Source organism: Dysidea avara, chromosome 9, assembly GCF_963678975.1.
Source record: "Dysidea avara chromosome 9, odDysAvar1.4, whole genome shotgun sequence".
NCBI classification, from domain to species: Eukaryota; Metazoa; Porifera; class Demospongiae; order Dictyoceratida; family Dysideidae; genus Dysidea; species Dysidea avara.
In genome coordinates this window covers 23,772,638-23,788,319 of record NC_089280.1, presented here as the reverse complement: position 1 = coordinate 23,788,319, position 15,682 = coordinate 23,772,638, and the positions used below count along the sequence as shown (strand labels likewise).

Below are 15,682 nucleotides of genomic sequence, written 5' to 3'. Positions count from 1 at the left end.
AAATTTTCATGATAAAAATTTTCATGTAAAAATATTTTTGTATGATTTACGTAAATGACTGCTCCATTAGAGTAGCTCAATCTGGTATAAAAATTTTCATGCAAGAAATTTTCGTACAAATTTTGCATACGAAAATTATTTTAAACCGAAGAAAAAGCAAATTACAGTACTCAATAGAATAGTTAACTACTCTAATAAACATCCATCATTAAAACTATAAGGAATAAATACCACTGAAGTTGAACCCCTTCTTCTTGACCTGTATACTGCTATCTCATCTTGTGTCAAACATTCTACGAAATGCTTGAAAGTTAAGATTCTATACCTTTTACATATACTATGAAATCACATGACATCAAACACTGTTCTGAGAATAACTTTCTTTTAGTTAAATATGCAGTAGTTAGTGATACAAACTTCATACTTCGATTGAAATACTTCCTCTTGCGACTAAAACATTAATTATAGTGAAATGTAAACATTTATAAAGTTAACATAGCTATAAAACATCTGAGGGCTGTGCCCTTACCCCACATTTTCCTATTTAAAAACAGCTACTGTATATGTATATCCCTTCTACTTATATGTTGCATTAGTAGGCTATATTTGCAAATTTTCCTGTTGGAAGCACGTCCCAGTCCCAGACCCCGTTAGATAAAGCCATGCTCAGCACGGCCAGTGTACTTCACACCCTGCACGTCGGTTTTTAAATCATTTTAAGAACCTGCTAGCAGGTCTTTTAACACGGCCTAATAATTATGCTAAATTAATGAGGTTGCTGTCATGTGAAAAAATCATTCCTTAACTAGGATAAAAGCTTAAAATGTGTCCCATCACAGTTTCGTGATTGACCACATGTTTTGTAAACCTGAAGTCTCAATTTCTTAATGCTCTAAAGTAGTGTGTAAAATCCACAGGGGTTTACTAAACTCCACCAAGGAATATGTCACCACAGTTAGCATGACTGAATGTTGCATTAGCTGATTTATAGTATGCAATTAAGGCATGATCCCTACTGCAATTTGCCAAATTTTCATTTTCTGCTTATGTGTATAGGCTTATATAGTACCTCAGAAAATGGTATGCATAAAATGCTTTGGTCTTTGGAAGATAATGAGGACTTCAAAAACCACTAATTATAGGTTTCTGGTCCTACCATTTCCTCAAAATTGACCAGGCGACCAGGCATTTTTATTTTTTGGCATTTTTTGGATATGGTACACTACATTTGACATAGCAGTACATGGAATTATTGGGAAAAACAAAGTTATTGTATAAAGTTAGTGCATCTTTATAAGGAAAGAGTGTTTACAAGACATGAAAACCTTTCAATGGAGATAAAATATTACAAATTATTATTTGGTGATTGCACAATTCGTTCAGTAAAAAAATGAAAAATTACCAGGAAGGAAACCAGAAACATACAATTAACTTTTCATGGCCTTATGAAAGCGATTTAAGTAAAAAGATCAATGGTTTAAATGTTCCTCTATCCAGCAGTAAGGCACCTGGTTGTAGGCTGGTTTGTATTAATGTTTATAGTACCGACCTCATGATGGCATTTTCCATTATTCTAGTCTGGTGTAGCAAGCTGCCTTGAGAGTCCCATTTCAATGTACAAATATTTGGAAGTGAAAAATGTAACAGTTGTTCATTTGCCAAATTCATCAATGCTTTAAATGTTCCTCTATCCAGTGTAATTTTACTTCTGATAAAAACAGCACATCATTCTATCTACTAAAATTTCATCAAAAATGTTATATATGTCTGTAAGAGACTGTATGCATTCCATAGTGTGTTGTGTGATGGTACAACAGGCAAGTGCAGTGTTATACACGTTATGTGCAGGTTTTAACTGATTCATTAGCTTTTCAGAAACCAGATTTCAAAAAGATTAATTAAACTATAGATTATGTGTCTATAATCTATGATTAAACAAACTGTTATTAATTTTACTATGCTAAATATATGCAATGTACAATAATATGTGACTGGATTTGCGAAAAGGTACCTTTTTCACACACAAAATTTGACCCATATTTTAAACTTTGAAGCTTCATAACTTTTTAATCACAGCATACCATTGCCTGAAATTTTCTATGAGTGTAGCTACAGTATCTGGCTGCATTTTGATACCAAGTGCAAGTTAATCAGTGTAAGGAGTCAAATGTTATATCATTTTGTTTGCTAGTATGTAAAATGTGTGGAAAAGGTACCTTTTTGCAAATCCGGTCACATATACTTTTGATATAAATTTGGTGGTTACATGGAATGCCATTAATTTTAATTTTATAAGAATGTGTTGGATACATTATCTATCATCAATCCTACAGTATTTGATACAGTGAATTACCATGTTATAGTAATGTTACTTACCAAATACAGCATCTATGTTAATACTCCTACCCAGTGTCCACATAGGACTATTGTTAGTAAGCACACTGATAAACACCAACATCTGATGACTTAACTGAAAAGCTAGCTAACATTTCGCATATCTAGATGAATGAAGTTTTTTTTGCAATTAATATGTTATTTTTAGTTCAACTCACTGTCTACATTAGTAAGAGTCCATCCAGGGGCAGCTCCAGTGTGGGTTAGTAAGGTATTCAGAAAAGATCAAGATACCCTAATAGAGCAGTCACCTTAATACAACAGTCAGGTCTATTTTAATAAGTTCATGCACACACACACACACACACACACACACACACACACACACACACACACACACACAAACACACACTCACTCACACACACACACACTTGGTCACTTGGCAGCTGCCCACAGAACAGTGAACCATGATGGCAAAGTTCTGGGACTCCTCCTGAACCAGTAACAAGTTGCTAGCCCCACAAAAGTTACAATGTCTTGTTAAGTCACCCTTTCGCCTGAAACATCGGCCACAAACACAGTAAAAAGTCCCTATGTTGGAAAAAACATTAGCAGCACAAGTAATTAATTGTCCCTCTGTTTTGTGCCAGAACTTCAACAGCTCTGGAACACATCTCTGACCACTGCTTACAATCTGACACAACCGGAACCATTCATCCCCAACACCCATGGCATGCAAATCACCCACTACCTCATCATGCCATCTCTTCTTAGGTCCATGGAATGGCCGGCTTTGCATCAGTTGACCAAACAGGAGTTGTTTAGGGGTGCGGCCCTTATCCATGGCCTAACCATCGCAATCTCCTCTCCAAAAGGCAATCAGAAATTGACCGAAGCGTGCCAAACTGAGCTGACAATTGTTGAGTAGTTATGTTCATTCCACTGTTGGTATCTTGATAATGCAAGGATGGTACAGACACAATGATTGTGGAAAACTATGCACATCTGGGGCATTATTAGTGTCCATGTTTCAGCACCATACAACAAGATGAAAATGACTACTGCATTGTAGACAGTTATGATTGGATAATATTGACATCTGCAGGGAGCCAAAATGCTTTAGATGCTTTGGCAATCTGACTATTAACCTCACAAGTAGTTTCACCATCAGATGACAGATTCGAACCCAAATAAGTGAAATCCTTTACCATCTCACACACACACGCACACATGCACGCACATGCACAGACACAGAAACATACAGACAGATTCACAACATTGACAACAAAAGCTGCCATGTATGTATATACAAGATTACACCTACTAATGAACTGCACTACTTGGGTGCTGAGTCAGTTTTCCTCTGGGGTAGAACTGCAAGTGCTACTAGGTGAAGGTGAGGGCACTCAGTCTTTCACCTCCTATGAACGTGGCATTTGGAAACAAGTTGACATTACTGACTGGTTATCAGCTCCTTCAACTGCTTTGTGTTACTTCACCTATACAGGCACAAAGTACCCACACATACAGCATATACTGTAACATTAGATGGTTGGAAAGGTGACCAGCAAAACCATCATTCAGAGCCACAAAACTGACTATACTGACAACCTCCTTTCCAATCCCTCACCCTATACTAAAGAACAGGCAGTGAGTAGATGCAATGGGCTGGCCAAAATGTTCTCGAGTTAGTGTTGTTCCAGTTCTCAGTACTGGAACTAAAATAATTCCAGTTCCAACCCATTGTATTCCAGTTCCAGTTCTAGAACTGGCACTGGAACAATAATTTTGCTTTCCTTAAGACTGGAATTGGATAATTTTGTTTTCTTCAAACTGGAACTATAACTCAAGTACTTGAACTAATACTGGAACTGGAATTGGTTGTAACCATACAGCATTTTCCAATGAGATTTTATGCATGTTCTTTACAAGACCAGAATTTTATGTGCTGACAAACACGTAATGAAATATATAATTTCATAAAAACTGTATGTATTACGTACAACCATGTATGCACATGCTAAAACACTGCTTGAAACAACTGATCAACTATAATATCAGAAGAGAATGCCAAATGCAATGCTGGCTCAGTCACATTGTTAAGTGTTTGACAAGTCTTTTAGTACCACCCTATTTTAGTGTTATAGTTGTTTGTATAATAATGCTGATAACTACAGTATTAGCTACGTGCATGAAATAATTAAACCTGGCAAGACTAGCATATATAACTTAATAGTGAGTATCCATAATTCATTATGGGCTCTTGGTAATACTTAAGTTAAATAAGTGTTGTTCTAGAAATTGAAGAATAATTCTAGATGTCATGGTTCCTGAACTGGAACTAGAACTGTAATTTTAAAGGCCAAAACTGGAACTAGAGCTGTAATGCATGTAACTAGCTGATACTGGAACAACACTATCTTGAGTATCTCCCCTTATTTTAAAACCATGTTTTTCTTTCTTTGTAATTAGCCAATAAAAGGAACCCATGTTTGGTCTGCATGACATGGTTGGGAACAGGGATGCTGTCATAAGTGTTCATCCACCAGTGCCTAACTGGTAGAGCAGATAAAAATGAACAAAACAACTCATTATCTATATGTGTTACTTGTGTGTGTGTGTGTGTGCGCGCGCGCATACGTGTGTGTGTGTGTGTACATGCATGAGGCAGCACAGCCAAGTGGCTAAAGTATTGGCCTGGTAATCAAAAGGTTCCCGGTTTGATGCTTGTATGCATATGGTTATGCCAAATTGGTGTTATTGTTTCCTTAAGCTTTACTCATGCTCACATTGTTCCAGTGTGTGTTTGTGTGTGTGTGTGTGCGCGCGCGTGTGTGTAAGCATAGCCAAGTGGCTATAGTATTGGGCCTGGTAATCGAAAGGTTCCCGTTGTTGTTGTTTCCTTGAGCAAGAAACTGTACTCACATGGTATCAATTTGGGAAGCAGCCCACCCAACTACAGCTCAGTAACAAATGCGTGCATACATACATACATACACTGCGAGGTACACTGGCATTATTATTATGCATACAGCACACAAAAACATACAGTATGCACATGCGCACACACCACCTCTACTATTTCCTATAAAACTATGCATCCTAACTGTATGATCTAACTTGTATCAAGTTATCAAAATGAGATGAACTCGCACTAGTACTGAGATTACAAAAGCCAGTATCACATACAAGGCTATACATATGGGCCGCAATAGAATACATGCATGGAGGGTTGTTATGGTTTGTGTAAATTGTTATCAGGTTGTACAATCTCTCGTTATGCACTTGTCAATTTCACGCCCCCCCGTGGGGCCGGGGATTTGACAAATCGTGGTGTCAAATTCCCCACTACTGGGGCAAAATCGGCTGTCAAATCCCCACAATGTCCCCACCCCCATAGTAGGGGATTTGACAACACCTCAAGGATGACTAAGCGAATATTTCATGTATGCGACTAGTAATAAACCTGCCCTGTAGCTAGCTAGTAAAATTATAGCAAGTGCAATTTTATTGCTTAGAAATGCAACTACCGAAAATCGGTCAGTGAATTTGACAACTGTCAATTGCGGCCCCAGGGGTGGGGACAAGAAGCAATGTCAAATCCCTATCTGGGGTGTGGGGACGCTCGGGGGTGGGGGGGCATGAAATTGACAAGTGCATTAATGAAGTGTGGAAAGCAGCCTTAGAATATACGTACAGCCATCTTCTTGGTGTTTTCATTACTACACCAGCTCGAGCCGGTATACAGTAAAACACGAGTATGTGATCACTAACTTTAAAACTCTACGTTGCAATCAATATCATCGCAGTGTTCTGCAAGGAAGGTGCTCTGAGTAAAAATTTTGCGAGCTAGCCCTGCTAGCTTGCGGTTCGCAAAAAAATTGATCACGAATAAGATCACGTGACTATTTATGCAAGGTTGGATGAGTTCATACTGTAGACCAGAAGTTGATGATGAGTGCTAGTAAATACGACGATAAGCTGAACACTTTAAGGTTGGGAGAATCATTTCCCAATTTGAAGTGCGTTACAACAATAGGGAAGGTTATGCTGCATCAATACTGGGGAGATGGGTAAGTTTGTGGTGGTTCACCGGAGTTGTTCCACTAAGACTGACCCAAGAGCCGCTGCTTAGAGCACCTTAGCAGCTCGTATCCTTATTCAATAGCTGACCACAGCCCTTTATAAGTTTGTTGTAGCCATGTAGCCATGACTGTGTAACTGATGACTGTTTATTTTTTCACAGGTGGGGTATGTTGTTTTCAGTTCCGAATGTTTTCAGCCCAGTCAGCACTATTGAGTTAGGAACACTAGCTTCCCTCATCCCAGAGTTCAATAAGCGTAAAGTGAAATGTATTGCTTTGTGCTATAAGGAACCCTCAGTGGACAGACTCAATGAGTGGATTAAGGACATCCTGGCCTACAACAAAGTCTCAACTTTTGATTACCCAATAATCGCTGATGGGGGTGACCACAGTATCGAATTGAGAATAGAGGACCTTACAGTAGATGACAGAATCGAGGGGTGTAGAGCTGTGAGTGAATATTAAGCTATGTAACCTTTTTGTCACTTAATTGTTTATCATTAATTTTGCTAACAACAGGTATTTATTGTTGGACCACCAGACAAGTACATAAAGGCATCCCTTATCTATCCACCAAGCACTGGCCGCAATTTTGAGTGAGTATATAGTATATGTATGTAGCTATCATTTGCTTAGCTATTCATTACAGTGTGTTATATATTGATTTTGTTTTGTAGTGAAATACTGAGACTCATCGATTCTCTTCAGCTGTGTGCTGACAAGAAGGTGGAAACACCACCAAATTGGAAGGTGAGTTTCTCTGCAAACACTTAACTGAAGTTAAAGAGGACATAAGCTAAAATTTCTGAAAACTTTCAGCTAAACTGTCTGCATGTAATCCATGTTGTGGCATTAAGTGGGATTCTTATAACAGTCATAGTAGTTGTCTTGTATCATGAATGAACAAGATTCCTCTTACACAGATTGGTGATGAGTGTATGGTTCCAGCCACTGTCAGTGAGGAAGACGCTGACATGAAGTTCCCTCAGTATGTTTTGAAGCGAGTTGCCTCCGGAAAGAAATACATGAGGATCATACCACAATGTTGAGAAAGACCAAAGTCGTGCAGATATGTTACTTGCGTAATAATAATGTTGCAATGTTGAACTATAATCAATACATAAATTTATCGTAAAAAAGGTATATAGACATGGTGTTATACAGTGTCCATTTTATTGATTTAACCATAAAGGATGAAGTGAAAATGGGATTGGAACAAACACATTTTAAGTAAGTGCTGATTTTACTCTTTTAAAACAAGAAACAACACTACTTAATATCCTATAATTTAAGGTGGCTCTGTACATAATATATAGCCTGGATGTCCAGGATTTCAGAAAGGGAGCAAAAGGTACAGTATTTGAGGGTGAGAAAGTAGGTAAATTGGTTGATATAACTGTGGAGTATGCTCTATCTAAGGAGGATCTGTGGGCATGCCCTTACGGGAAAACCTTAAAAATTCTGAATTCTGAGACTAAATTTGGTAACAATTTTTATTGAGCATTGTTAGTCATGTCATGATCATCAGTCTGTGGCAGCAGTGACAATTCACAAAAGATGCAGGGTAAATGCAGTGGTGTGGTTGTGAAATTTGAATGTCAAGGGATCTCAACCGAAAAATTATCCAATCTGTATGAATTGATATTAAAGAAACTAGTTGCAACCATGGCCAGCAAAGTGACAAAGATCATTATAGGGGAGGGCAAACTATAAACTCAGGAAAGTCTCATTTGGTAGGAATTTTGCATTTTAAAATTGATGGTGCATGCACTTGTTTTCTCTACTTCTCCTCAAATGAAATAATAGTTGGGAGTGGTCAAGCATGCAAGCCAAAGGAAGGAAGGCACAATGTAATTTACACAGTAGAATTTGAAGTATATGGAACAGAAATAATTATATTATCTATGGGGGTATGGAGACTTGCATACCCTCAGGAATATTTTCACATACGTACACTGCTTTTTAAAAAGAGATATCTAAAATTTCATGATTTTTTGTAATTTATTGGAATACCTAACTTTGACATGACACTGCATAAAACTATTTCTGTTAACCAAACGTTGGAGCTTCTACATTTATACCTCCTTGATATTTTGTGTAAGAGTGTGAACTGAACTACACATAATAACTACGTATATGTATTTTATCTGCATGAATCAGAATTTACTGAGGTTTCATGTGGCCCATGCTCAGATGCTATTTAAACCAATTTTGTGAAACTGGACATTACTCTGAAGTGTGCTTTACACACAAAAAGTGTGCCCTGTTACACCAAAGTGTGTCCCATGACACTGTTTGCACACCTCCTTTTTTAAAACTGTACACCTTGAAAATCAGGACACTTGTCCAGGGCCTAATTTGTAGTACTCCTGTTGACTCTCCTTTAGTGCACATCCCCATAACTACATACAAAGGAACAAAATGGGATGTAAAGATATTCGCCATTTAATAAAGGTTTCCATGCCAACTATAAGGATACAAAAATTAGATTGTGTTAGTAGGGTACACCAATACTAAGAACTGAATTGATTACTCAACACACTTTGTAGATATGTGCTTTATCAATTGCTTTGGAAGTTTATTCCTTGGTGCATATAGGGATTAAATGTTCACTTGTATATCTGCAGGGCAACCTCTCTCACTAATCCAACTTTATAATTCTTAATTCTCCCTTTCATGTATACGTAGCTACTTGTTCGTTTAATTATGGTACGTTGGTAAAAGAAATCTTTGGCAACTTATATGAAGTGTTTTTGCCATTCTGAAGACACTTTTGGATCTCACCAATACTGCCAAGGCATCATGGAGGCGCTGTGAGACTGGCTTTGGTGCGATGTCTTTGCCAAATAAGTCCAAAACTCCATAGGTTTAGTTGTGGTACTACTGCACTTGTGGTATGCAAAAGCATCCCTACAAAGACCTCTATGCCAGTCCAGCTGTATACTTCCTTCAGGGCTGTAGCAGAGAATTCACGCCATCCATCATTTACACAACAGGGGAGGTGACAATTATATATCAAAATGGGGTATAACCTTTTTCAAGATTGAAAATACTAATGACAATGGAACTGCAAAGAAGCTTGAAGCTGCAAAAAGCTGTTTCTAGGAGAAGGGTGGTTGGGGGCATGCCCCACCTGACACTGAGGAAAATTATTTACATGTATCAAGGTGGCATTTAGAGTGATTAGCTGTCAGGTACACATGCATGTCACTTTAGACTCCGGCTGACGCACGAATCTGACTAGCTATGAGGGACTAGAAATTTTTTTTCCTAACCCGGGCTTGATGGACTGCCCTTGCCTACTACCCCCAGCACAAAGGCACGTGCTGGACAACTCTAAAAGACAAAAGAAAAAGCAGAGTAACACAGCCAGCATGTTACTCTGACAAGTGGGACTCCACTTGCACTAAATCCAATGGTGGTGGAGCCCTAGTGTAAGCACCAATGGATGAACGCGCACCTCGAATGCACTCAGAATAGCCAAGCGGAGCAGAGAAAAGCCAAGACAACACCGAAGCCAACCCATGACTACAGAGTATTCATCACCCCACTTAGCCGATAGGAGGGAAGCCAGACGCTTATAGAAAACTGTGGATTCGTGAGCCAACCCCCCTCAGTGTTGCCGACATGGTGATAGGTGTAAAAGAAGCATGCTCAACCTTAGTCTGGCGCCGCCCGCCCCTTTGCATAAAGTAAGGGTCTGGTGAGATACAAATACCTAATCATTTCAAAAGGAATTCAATTGGACAGTGCACGTAATGTCAGATGATTGTACTTCAATTCGAACAAAAGCATTGTGTTGCCAAGGCGATTTTTGAATGAACGTCATTGGCATGCAGTAATTGGCTAGCGCCGAATCTGGGCGTTTTAGTATCTGTATTTCACTAGACCCTTACTTTATGCAAAGGGGCGGGCGGCGCCAGACTAGCTCAACCTCACGAATTCTCTGACCATAAGCTCGACGCTTGATATTCTCATGCTTCTTAAAGGTAGAAGAAACTGATGAAGAACTGTTAGATGGGGCAAGTGAATTAAAAACACGAACATCAATAAAACATCTCTCAGAACGACTACCCCAAAAACCATTCATGGCAATGTCCAAGCGAGCCCCTTCTTGAGTATTTGAGGTGGATAGATGGAACTCATCAGGATTGTGGACGGGCTGCAGTTTGAGGGACTAGAATTGCAACTTACGGGTGGGCGCCGCCATACTAAACTAATGCGGATTTGCTGATCACGTGAACGTCGTACATAGCTAATTAATTGGGCTCACATGCACTTACAACCGTGTGTAACTTGATACACGAGTGCTAGATACGACCTTTATGATGGCTGTGTGGTTGGGAGACAAAATTCCAGACGACTGGCCGGATATAAATACTACAGAAGGTTCTATTAATCTGTGCGAATACTGGAGAGATAGGTGAGTTTGTGGCGGCTCAGTTCCGGAGTCGGTGTTCCATCAAGAATCGCTATCTTAGCAGCCCATAGCAGTTTACGACATTGCTACTGGCCTGCATGCATTAGACTACAGCCGTTCACTAGCCGTAGCTAATGCACCTATCAATGTTATCCCCCACCTCCCCCCTCCCGGGCGTAGTGGGGGAAATGGTGGGGATTTGACTTTTTGAAAAATCAAATTCCCCACCCACTGGGGAACAACTAGTGGTCAAATCTCCATGTAGCGTCGCTGGAATAAACTTTAGGAAACAGATCAATTCTTATAGCTCGCAAGCTAAAGCAAACGCCTAAAATTTCGAACGGTCAAATGCCCCACTAGTGGGGCAAAATTTCTGATCAAATCGGCAAAAATCCCCCATTAATCCCTTAGTAAGCCCGGGAGGGGGGTAGTGGGGCTTAACATTGATAGGTGCATAACTGCATGATGAGTGTTTATTTTTTCACAGGTGGGGTATGCTGTTTTCAGTTCCAACCGGTTTCAGCCCAGTCAGCACTATGGAGTTAGGAACACTAGCTTCCCTCATCCCAGAGTTCACAAAGCGTAACGTGAAGTGTATTGCTTTGTGCTACGCTGAATGCTCAGTGGACCTAGATGAATGGATTAAGGACATTCTGGTCTACAACAAACTCTCAACTTTGGGTTATCCAATAATTGCTGATCCAATAAATTTAACTATTGATCTGGGAATACAGGACCTTGATCAGAACTTTGATTGTGGCCGGGCTCCGGCTGGCAGATCTGTGGGTTAATACTGAGTTCTGCAACATCGTTTGTCATTTGCTAACAATAGGTACTTATTGTTGGACCTGACAGGCGCTTAAAAGCAAACTTGACTTATCCAGGAACCACTGGCCGTAATTTTGAGTAAGTGCAAATGTAGCTATCATTTGCTTAAAACTATATTCATTTCTGTGCTTCGTATATTATTTTTATTTGTTTTGTAGTGAAATACTGAGACTCATCGATTCTCTTCAGTTGTGTGCTGACAAGAAGGTGGAAACACCACCAAATTGGAAGGTGAGTTTCTCTGCAAATACTTAACTGAAGTTAAAGAGGGCATAAACTAAAATTTCTGAAAACTTTCAGCTAAACTGCCTGCATGTAATCCATGATGTGGCATTAAGTGAATAACTAGATGGGATTCTTTTTTTATTGTAACAGTCATAGTAGTTGTCTTGTATCAAGAATGAACAAGATTCCTCTTACACAGATTGGTGATGAGTGTATGATTCCAGCCACTGTCAGTGAGGAAAATGCTGGCATGAAGTTCCCTCAGTATGCTTTGAAGCAAGTTCCCTCTGGAAAGAAATACATGAGAATCATACCACAAGCACAACGTTGAGAAAGACCAAAGTCGTGCAGATATGTTAACTACTGGTATATTGATTGATGTTGTAATTTATGTTGAATTGAATCAGCTTTTTAAATGACATGTAATGCATGTATATTATATGATATTCATTTATTGGTTTCACCACAATAACTGAACAGAGTAAACAGTAAACATAATTAAAATGCTGACTCTACAGGTGAAAATAATAAACAAACCTTTTAGAAACAGCAAACACTGAACACTATTAGAACTTAAAAGGGCTGTTTACATAATCTAAAGCTGGTTAAATTTATATATGTGCTCAACTGATGATGTTTGCTTTGGTAACACTTTGCATCACCATTACATTGTTCTAGTCTTCATGCATAAGAGTTCATAATATAAAACTCTTTTTATATTATGAACTCTTGGTTTAACTATTTAATTATGTGATCAAGTATGTTTTTTTGGAGAATGTACATATACATTGGAGAATGTACAGTAGTGAACACTGTGGCAAATAGTGAGCAGCACTGTACATTTTAGTGACCGTTGCTAAGAATTTCACTGTGAAAAAAGCTCAGAATAATAAGGTCTATAACAGTCTTATTATGTTAGTATTGGAATGAAATAGTACAGCATATATTAATAGATTAGGACTTTACTATAACAAGATTATTGATTACAATTAAGACGGTCATATATTAGAGATTAAATCACTAGTATAGTGTGGTGTATTATCAGACTATACTAAGCCTATTTCAACCATATATTGATTACTATACTACTGTACTTTTTTACTTTCCTATAATCTGTGGCTACCTTAATTAAATAATTTCTATAATTATATTTGTAATGAATTTAATTCTGTAAATATGTTAAAACCACAATAGGTACAGCTAGTAAATCAATGTCTCCTTGGCCATGACAGTATCAAATCAATTTCATCATTTATCAGTCTTTATCCAACTGCAGCAGGTAAGACAGTAAATACAATTCACAAGTTTCATTACAAATTACCTGTATTATCATCACTATGTAGAACTCTATGACAATCTGGTAGAACTGTCCCACAGCTCTAATACAAAAATGGTAAATATAATGTTTATTCTGGACAATCGTTGGACTTACAGTTTGTAACAATAAGAATCTCATAAAACCGAGACCTTGTCTGGAAACCTAGCATTACCATGTAGAATGGCGGCTAGGTCCCACAACTCTATTAAAGATGGTAAATATAATGCGTATACTGAACAATCATTGTACTTACAGTTTGTAACAATCTTTTAAAACTGAGACCGACAATCCATGCACAACTATGACAAGTCTGATAAGACCAGGTCTCACAACCCTAAAAGGAGGCAAAAATAATTCATATTCTGGATTACTTGGTGTACTTACAGGTGTTATCAGTGAGTCTAACCAGACATAAAACAGCCACTTAGTATGTGACTTTGTTGGGCTAATGTGTACGTAAGCTCACAAGAAGCATCTGATACACTGATAACCAAGTCCAAGAATCTTGTAATCACTAAGTACAACTGAAACAAGACTAAATATAATATAATTTGCATACTCTCAGTGAACTTACTTTTGTTAGCAATACAAGCATGGTCAGTGAAATAAGGACAAACAAGATGGAACAGGTTCTTGAAAGCACTCAACTCATTTACAGTGCCAGACGAGGTAGCAGCCGTCAGCTGTTGATAAAAAGTAGTGAAAAACATGAAGAAATGAGACCGGTTCCCAGAAGAAATGAGACCAGTTTCCACAAACCTAAACGAAGGTAAATATAAATTGCATACTGGACACTCTCAGTGTACTTACTTACAGATGTTAGCAATACGAAGAATCTCCTAGAACTGAGACCAAGTCTGTAATTCCTACCCTATTGAAAAGAAAATGAATAAAAACACAATCAGGTTTAATGCACTTACAGCTGTAAGTAATTAGATGACGTTGAACAACTCCATGAAAAAAGAACCAAAAAGTCCACACATGGTCGCTACCAGATTCTTTAAACGGAAGCAGCTGCCATTGAAGGAAACTAACACTGCAGATGTTGTACACTGACAGCCTGTAGAACCAAGAGGTTCGACAAGAAACTGTACCTCTGAAGAGATAATATACAAAATCATAAGAGCAGACCATGCATACTCTTACCGTTGATGAACTGTGTCCACTCGTCATCCGCCATAACCTGAGATAACAGGATATAAAACATGTAATACGTACACAGCAACACCAAAGTTGAATCATTTGCAGGCCATTGTCATACAATACACAATAAACAATTTAATACGGCCAAACCTATCGTACAAGCTATCATTTTAGTCTATCGTACAAGCTATCATTTTAGTCTAATACTTACTCATCTAGAGCTGTTTTTGATGGCTGCCATTGAAGGAATTGTCCACTTGGCCGTGCCACTTCACCACTACTGTGACAGGCCAGCAGGGCCTGATGTACAGTTGTGGTCCATAACTATCATCGTGGCTCATTGGGCGATGGCGCCGATCGCGCACACTCTCTCCGCGAGATACACCGTCCGAGCACACCACCATATCACTCACATTTACAACCTATGATACAACAATAGCGACAAAGATGGCGACTTAATTGCATCTAATACGCATGCGCACACCACTGACCCCTTCAATTTTAGACAAGCATTACTACGAAGTTTTGCAGGTGTGCTAACTGTGCAAGAAAATCTAGATTTGTATGACTCTTAGATTGAATAATTAATTTTTCTGGTATTATATGCTTTGCTATATGAAAATGCGTGTGTATGAAATTATCACAACAAACTGAAGCTAGTTAGCTAGCTATAGTGATTAACAGAAGTGTAGCTACTTATTGTAAAATCATCATGACTTTGTTTGGTACAGTAAAAAAAATCTTAAGTCACATGGGATGGTGAAGCTATAAAAATAAGACAATAATGAGATCTGATGGTGAAGCTAAAAAGTTATCACATTTAGTTAAGTAAACAAAGCCATACAAAGAATGTGTATTAAACTAAAGTATAATCTGTTTCCCATAATATAAGATGGGGTTTATACTAAAGTATAAGATAGTTAGTATAATGCAAGACTATGCTGAGATTATTTGTATAGTTTAAGCCATTAGATATACCATCTTATATTCCTCTTTTTTCACAGTGTTTGCAGTGAAGTTCACTATTTGCCACAGTACTGATTCACTACTCATTGTTTACTGTGTGGCATTGTATATATTGGAGAACGTATATATATATATATTGGGGGGTCAGTATAAAGGAATAATTAAACAATAGCTGTACATTAATGGCTTGCAATTTGCAATATGTATTGTGTACTTCTGGTTTGAATTAGGGCGGAAGCAAAATTTTAATAATAATACTTGTTGAGTACTTGTTAAGGACTTTGGTACTCGGATAGTAAAATTGGTACTCGAGTACTCGTTAAGATCACATGACCCAGCTCACATGATGTATTGTCATCAAG

General features: G+C 38.2%; 2 protein-coding genes and 1 long non-coding RNA gene across 6 annotated transcripts; 2 read left to right on the top strand and 1 right to left on the bottom strand.

The window, feature by feature from the left end:
- Positions 1-6,227: 6,227 nt before the first annotated feature.
- On the top strand, positions 6,228-7,619 carry LOC136266737 (peroxiredoxin-6-like). The gene is made up of 5 exons (XM_066061760.1): positions 6,228-6,408; positions 6,582-6,870; positions 6,940-7,016; positions 7,098-7,170; positions 7,344-7,619. The coding sequence occupies exons 1-5, from the start codon at positions 6,287-6,289 to the stop codon at positions 7,467-7,469; spliced, it is 687 nt and encodes a 228-aa protein (XP_065917832.1). The 5' UTR covers positions 6,228-6,286; the 3' UTR covers positions 7,470-7,619.
- Positions 7,620-10,680: 3,061 nt separating this feature from the next.
- LOC136266739 (peroxiredoxin-6-like) lies at positions 10,681-12,365 on the top strand. The gene is made up of 5 exons (XM_066061762.1): positions 10,681-10,843; positions 11,328-11,622; positions 11,673-11,746; positions 11,827-11,899; positions 12,093-12,365. The coding sequence occupies exons 1-5, from the start codon at positions 10,746-10,748 to the stop codon at positions 12,222-12,224; spliced, it is 672 nt and encodes a 223-aa protein (XP_065917834.1). The 5' UTR covers positions 10,681-10,745; the 3' UTR covers positions 12,225-12,365.
- A 673-nt stretch (positions 12,366-13,038) lies between these two features.
- On the bottom strand, positions 13,039-14,942 carry LOC136266749 (uncharacterized). 4 transcript variants are annotated; one of them, XR_010706260.1, is made up of 10 exons: positions 14,566-14,942; positions 14,358-14,394; positions 14,132-14,307; positions 14,026-14,082; positions 13,786-13,894; positions 13,596-13,735; positions 13,465-13,545; positions 13,326-13,413; positions 13,215-13,272; positions 13,039-13,163 (listed from the first exon to the last, which is right to left on the bottom strand). It is a non-coding gene; the product is annotated as an uncharacterized lncRNA (long non-coding RNA). The 4 variants fall into 4 exon arrangements; XR_010706259.1 differs by having other exon boundaries at positions 13,596-13,746; positions 13,786-13,970; positions 14,566-14,941; XR_010706258.1 differs by having other exon boundaries at positions 13,786-13,970; positions 14,022-14,082; positions 14,566-14,937.
- Between the last annotated feature and the right edge of the window lie 740 nt (positions 14,943-15,682).

What these genes read in the sequence shown, in the direction of transcription:
- LOC136266737 (XM_066061760.1), top strand. Translation starts at nt 6,287, where the DNA reads ATGATGAGTGCTAGTAAATACGACGATAAGCTGAACACTTTAAGGTTG. An exon ending in GAATCGAGGGGTGTAGAGCT is followed by an intron (nt 6,871 to 6,939) that starts GTGAGTGAATAT and finishes TGCTAACAACAG; the next exon opens with GTATTTATTGTTGGACCACC. An exon ending in AAACACCACCAAATTGGAAG is followed by an intron (nt 7,171 to 7,343) that starts GTGAGTTTCTCT and finishes CCTCTTACACAG; the next exon opens with ATTGGTGATGAGTGTATGGT.
- LOC136266739 (XM_066061762.1), top strand. Translation starts at nt 10,746, where the DNA reads ATGATGGCTGTGTGGTTGGGAGACAAAATTCCAGACGACTGGCCGGAT. An exon ending in TGCGAATACTGGAGAGATAG is followed by an intron (nt 10,844 to 11,327) that starts GTGAGTTTGTGG and finishes ATTTTTTCACAG; the next exon opens with GTGGGGTATGCTGTTTTCAG. An exon ending in ACCACTGGCCGTAATTTTGA is followed by an intron (nt 11,747 to 11,826) that starts GTAAGTGCAAAT and finishes TTTGTTTTGTAG; the next exon opens with TGAAATACTGAGACTCATCG.